The sequence below is a fragment of the Nuphar pumila genome, chromosome 2, assembly GCF_984573655.1.
Source record: "Nuphar pumila chromosome 2, dmNupPumi1.hap1.1, whole genome shotgun sequence".
Classification (NCBI taxonomy): domain Eukaryota; kingdom Viridiplantae; phylum Streptophyta; class Magnoliopsida; order Nymphaeales; family Nymphaeaceae; genus Nuphar; species Nuphar pumila.
In genome coordinates, this window is record NC_143250.1 from 10,862,817 (window position 1) to 10,868,816 (window position 6,000).

Consider the following 6,000-nt stretch of genomic DNA (forward strand, 5'->3'; position numbering starts at 1 on the left):
AGTGGACAATCTAGAATGATATAACACGAGGCGCCCATAACTCACCTCAACAAACATCTCTAATAAAACAATAATAAGGTCAAACAAATGATGCATTAAATAACATGTGATGGACAAATACAAATGCCACAAAAAGGCAATAAACACTTTAGGAATCATTTTTCAAAGAAAAGAGGACCGATTAAAAATTGAATCAAAGGTCCAACATAATTAATCACAACAATATGTCATATGACAATAATGTTGTATATATACGAAATTATGTTTAAACATGATCATTATAAAAAGACTTAATCAACACAACATGAAATATTTAAGCTATGTCATGTGGGAAAAAGGATTTGGAATAATCCAAGAAACAAATCAAGCCTTTATAATTAGCAATTTATATGTATACCAAGATGCAAAATGGCAATAATCTTAAACGTGCAAATTTAGGACAACATGTACTAAGATATTACAGAAGCATTTATAATGATAAAAAAAACAATCTTACAAGGCCATTTAGGGATAAAAACAAACACAAGCCCTAAAGAAGGCAATAAAAACATCTCTTTATTGAAAAGAGAGTACTATCTGAAAATGTCTATGGATAGACAATACGCATACAAGCATAAATATTTTATAAAAGAAGTGTACAAAGAGACTTTCACAATCACTTAAACAAAATATGCAAAAAGCGTAATAAAGGAAAACATGCAATAAAGCATGTATTTCATAAAAAGAAGCAAATGCTTGAGACTCTCAAGCTTTAATTATGCAATCATATGCAATTTAAGACAAGAAAGACCATATTATGGCCAATGTAGGCATCCTTAGAGGAAAAATCAAAATAATGAAAATCTTTTATACCAAAGGATGCAATAGATACACTATGCACTCTATAGAGTGTGAGAAGATTTTTAAAATAAACAACAAATATTTAAATGCGAGAAATTCTCATTATATCAAAATATATATATATATATATAATTTTTTTGTTTGTTTTTCACAAAAAAGCACTAAAAAACATACACAAGAGTTTTAAGCAAAGATCATTAATTTAGCAAGAAAAAAAAGTTAATTTATAGGTTAATCACGAAATTCTTACGGAAGAATCATAAATCTCACATAATTGAAAACAATTTTAAAAAACATAAATTACTATTATATGTAATTTCAATTTGGAAAAACATAAATTACTATAATATGTAATGAGGAATCGATAACTTATATAAACAAGAATTATATATTTGAACAATAAACATGTTTACCAAAATTAAAAAGAGATATTTTTAAAATATATTAAAAGGAAATGATTCAACTATCAAAAAACACTAAATGTGCAAAAAATAGTTTCATAATGCATAATATGTTAAGAAAAGAGATACATACCGAAAAACTTCTAAAAAAAGAGAAGGAACAAGGAATACTTCACCATTTCTTGAGCACCACGCTTTCCGTTGCGCCAAGAGACAACCTCATCGTAACCGGGCTGTGATACCATGTTAGAAAGTGACTTTGAATATTTTAGGTTCGATAATGAACCCATACACATGCACATTAAGTGCGAATATACCCACTTAAGGGAACAACACAAGCACATCAAGTGCTAATACATAAACCCAAAAAAGGGATAAATATATCATAAGTTGAATATTATTGAAGAAATAGGAAGAAGAGGGTAAAAACCCTATACAATGGAGCATAAGCTCCTCCAAGGAGTGAAGAATACAAAGGGGGAGACCCCTATTTATAACACAAGAGAGGAGGCACATAGGGGGCTCCCAAAGGAGTCGTTGGGGGCTCCCCAACGACTCTTTGGGGAGCCTCCTTAGGTGGCGCAAACCAAAAAAATAATAAAAAAGAAACTAAAAAATAAAAGAAAAATTACATGCATATTCCAATTGGAATATGCGTAAAATGACAAATTACAAGAATACCCTTGAGGGTATTTTAGGAAGAGAAAATATATATATTTATATATATATATATAAATAGAGATACGTATACATATATATATATATATATGTATATGTGTCTTTATATATATATATATATATATATATATATATATATATATATATATATATATAAATATATACTCGTACATTTAAGGATTATATTTCAACATACATATATGTGTACGAGTACACATATTTTAACAAAAGCATGTACTTAGATTGCCAAAATTTCATTAAGCAATGGGAAACAGAACATGACTAGCCACACACAACATATTTATATTACCTTTATTTTCTTTTCATAAATCTCAGGAGCATCAATTTGTAACTTTTAATTAATTTGGACCAAACCCAATTGAGCTAGATTGAATTCTTAAATTCATAATTCTTGACAACACTATAATATTCTCCGTGGTTTCATGAAATACCAATTGAGAAAGATTTAATGGATCTGAACTCAAAAACAATTGAGCCAAGTTGATTATACAAATTACTATCTTTTTAAGATGTTTTGTATTATTAAAGATTGAAATTTTACTGATTTAACTAAATTGTATATTTTTATAAATGCATTGGTGACTGCAGCCGTTGTGAAGATGTGTATTTTGATGCATGCAAGTTAAGTTGCAGAGAAAGCTTTAAGACATGAGTTGATTTGTCTAGGACTCAATATGCTTGGTTCAAGCCGAGGAAAACTATTTAGTTTTGGAGGTAAATCATGTATATTATTACATGAGAACCTAGGCCAGTCACCTTCAGGTTGAGAGGGTCTAATCCTGTCAAGAGGCAAAGCTTGGCACTCCATTATCACAAATACAGAGGTTCTAGGGCTCTGTAGGTTATTATTCTTGTCGACATTGATTCTAAATCCCAGTAGCCACACGTTCTACTCTTTTTTCATGCTTTGTACCAAGGTTGCCAGACTAGGAAGCGGAAGCGAGAAGCGATGCATTTTAAAATGTATAGGAAGCGGGAAGCGAGGAATGAAAAAAATAAATAAATATAAGAATTGAATGGGAATCAAAATGAAACACAAATAAAAGTGAAAAATATTATATTTCATGTTTTTTAGTGTAAAAATTAAATTTTTAGCAAAATCTAAAAATAATGACTACCAATTTAGAGAAATCACATGGAAGTGAGTGAAAAAAGTGAGATAGCACATAAAAAACAAGACAAGTTGAGTAAGAGAACATATAAAAAGAATAAATGAAGCGTGTGGAAAGCATATGAGAAGCGTGGAAGAATCGAGGTTCTCATCAAGTTTCGGAAGCAAGGAGTATCGCGCTTCCGAAGTGAGTTTCCGGGAAGCGAGCTTCCCACCTATCTAAGAAGCTTCAGGTAACTCTGCTTTGTACTTCAACTGGTAAGCCAAGCAGATTTAAAACCTATTCATGAGCACTTAATCACTGATCAAATTTCTATTCATCCAATCTGAACCTAGGTCAGTTGGAAACAGTTTTCTTTTAAACAACAGAATATTTGGATTTGATTTCTGAAATATAAGAGTTCATGTGCTCACTATTAAATTGCAACTGGAATTACATGCAGAAGATCGCTTAATCTATGACCTGGCTGGCAACAATTTCATGTTTCTTCTTACAAGCAGAAGATAGCACTTAGACAATCTCCTCAATGATTATTCAACTACCACTGATTGGTTTCAACTTGTGATTAAAAGGCATGACATAACATGGAAAACACAAAGCATGTAAATTCAAATCCACCAAAAAAAAAAGTTACAGCTACTAAGGCTTCAGTCATGCAAGCAACATGAACATGAATGCTACACTCTCAGTATACATAAATCAATCCTCAGATTGCAAACAGCTTTCACATACTGTTAAGAGAGGTTTGCCTTCAGGTCTATGTAATAAGGCTTGATGTAGTTTCTCCACTCCATATACCTGGCATAAAAAGGAACCACTCTTAACAGACTAAAGATGAATCCCAGCAATTTAGACAACACATAAAGTTTAATAATACATACACGGACGTGATTGAACCCATGCATGAAGACATGACAAGCATTTCCAATAATCGGAACAGCCACTGCACGAAGCATGCGCATGATGATTGACTCATCCATTTCATTTACTTCCTCACTGACACCAACTTCATGAAAGAAAAGCAAATCAACAGAAGTAAGCTCAGCCTTTTGTATAGGTAATAACATGCAAAAACAATCAAGCCCATGTTAGCATGAAATTAATTTTTGAGATGAAGAGCAGTGTTGTATTAATAATCAAGTAGTCAAAGAACACCAAACAGTACCCAATGATAAGGCATCATTTAAATATAGAAATCAAAAGGAAAAAACAGAACACATAGAAAACATAAAAATATTGAAAAAACATCATGCATATGCTGTGAGGCGGCCTTGTCCCAGCCACTGGAGGTTTGAGTCTGGCCATCTCATCTTAAGCCCAAAATATCACTTCCCATTGCAGCCATAGATGAATGAGTTTCACCTTTGAACTCTTCCCATCTAAAATGCGATAATTTCATTCCAGCCATATAAACCACTATGTTAGGATAATCCACCATCTCCATAATATCTACCATCTTAAGCCCCCCCCCCCCCCTTGCGAATGCACCTAGCTAGGAGAAGAGTTCGAAGGACGTTTGAATGAAAAAAAAAAGCTTTTGAACAATAACATTTGACTTGGTTTATCATTCTTAAATATTGATTAAAATTTGCTACTTAAAGATTAGCTCCTATTGCCAAATATTCATCTTTCATCCCACCATGTTTGCTAGTTTAAGATGAAACATGTGGGTGCCACATTATTCAAATAAGCATGCCATCAAGTCTTCAAGAAATACAAGTACCTACTTGTAATCTAATGCTTTCTCATTTTATTTTTCTTAGCTAAATGGTTGTGATATAAGTAAAAAAAGAAAAGATTCGCTTCCTCATAACATACAATAAGTGAAGTATCACATCCCTACAATGTAAAATTTTCTACAGCAACAGAGATATGACGAAAGGAAGAAATGATTTAACGCAACCCGAACCTCTAGATATGAAGAATTCCTTTATCAATGAGACCAAAAGTGCCACCCAATGTTTAAAGTAAATTTGAAGCATGATGGCCACCATTTATTACCCACCTCAGACAATGACTTTCTCACACAGTAATGATCTGATCAGACAAATTGGGTGATCTCGATTAAGCATGTTACAATCACCAAAGGAGACTTCTCCAAGATGGCAAATCAATAAAAGAAACACAAAACAAAATAACCAAGAGACTTCTCCAAGATGGCAAATCAATAAAAGAAACACAAAACAAAATAACCAACAACCATTGCACTGGAACAAAAAAACACCAGCAGAATTCCTTAAAACGAAGCACCGCCCATCTAAGATTAGACAAAGATCATCGCCACAACAAACACACCCAAAAGAACAAACACCTACCGCGACGACGGAAACGGATTGCCAAATGGGGTGAAGGCTTGGCATAGAGACTGGGAATCCGAGATACCCATCTCCTTATGATGGCTGAATAGGAGGAATAAGCGTAGCGGCGATCGGCGAGCCACTCCCGGTGCCTCTGCCGATCGACGGCGACGCGGAAACGGTCCCTGATCCTGAGCTGCAACGATTTCAAGTTGGAGATCCAAACCCTTCCCTCTTCGTCCCGTTCGGCCGCCATCACAGTGCTTAATCCCTCCAGTGACGCTATTGAAACCACCCAAAATCTACTCTTTAGAGCTCCGTGATTGATAAAAAGAACGCAAACCAGAGAGAGAGAGAGAGAGTTCAGAGGAGAATCCAGAACACACACCGCAACAACAGTAGAGAGAGAGAGGGGCGTCTATGGGTATACATAGAGTTGATATTTTCACAAAAAGCAGGTTACTGCGGGGTCAGGTCATAATACTATTGACCCAAGGCATGCCTTGATCACCACCTCACGTCCTCTGGTTGTGCATTGAGTGGATTCGGTTCGGATCTAATATGGGTCCATGGGTTCACGGGAGACTTGGATTTTATTAGCTTCTCTTGGTTGCAAATCACAATCACAGCACTTTCTCAAGTTTAGTCAAA

General features: G+C 34.2%; 1 protein-coding gene across 2 annotated transcripts in view; it reads right to left on the reverse strand.

The window, feature by feature from the left end:
- LOC149844735 (Phospholipid/glycerol acyltransferase family protein) overlaps window positions 1–5,743 on the reverse strand; it is a 28,643-nt gene extending 22,900 nt beyond the window's left edge. For both annotated transcript variants that reach the window (XM_089997315.1, XM_089997314.1), the window contains exons 1-3: window positions 5,368–5,743; window positions 3,934–4,058; window positions 3,785–3,850 (exon numbers count right to left, since the gene is read on the reverse strand). In XM_089997315.1, coding sequence (XP_089853441.1) covers window positions 3,785–3,850; window positions 3,934–4,058; window positions 5,368–5,605 — 429 coding nt within the window. In that variant the 5' untranslated portion in view covers window positions 5,606–5,743. The remainder of the gene's footprint in view (window positions 1–3,784; window positions 3,851–3,933; window positions 4,059–5,367) is intronic.
- Window positions 5,744–6,000: the final 257 nt, after the last annotated feature.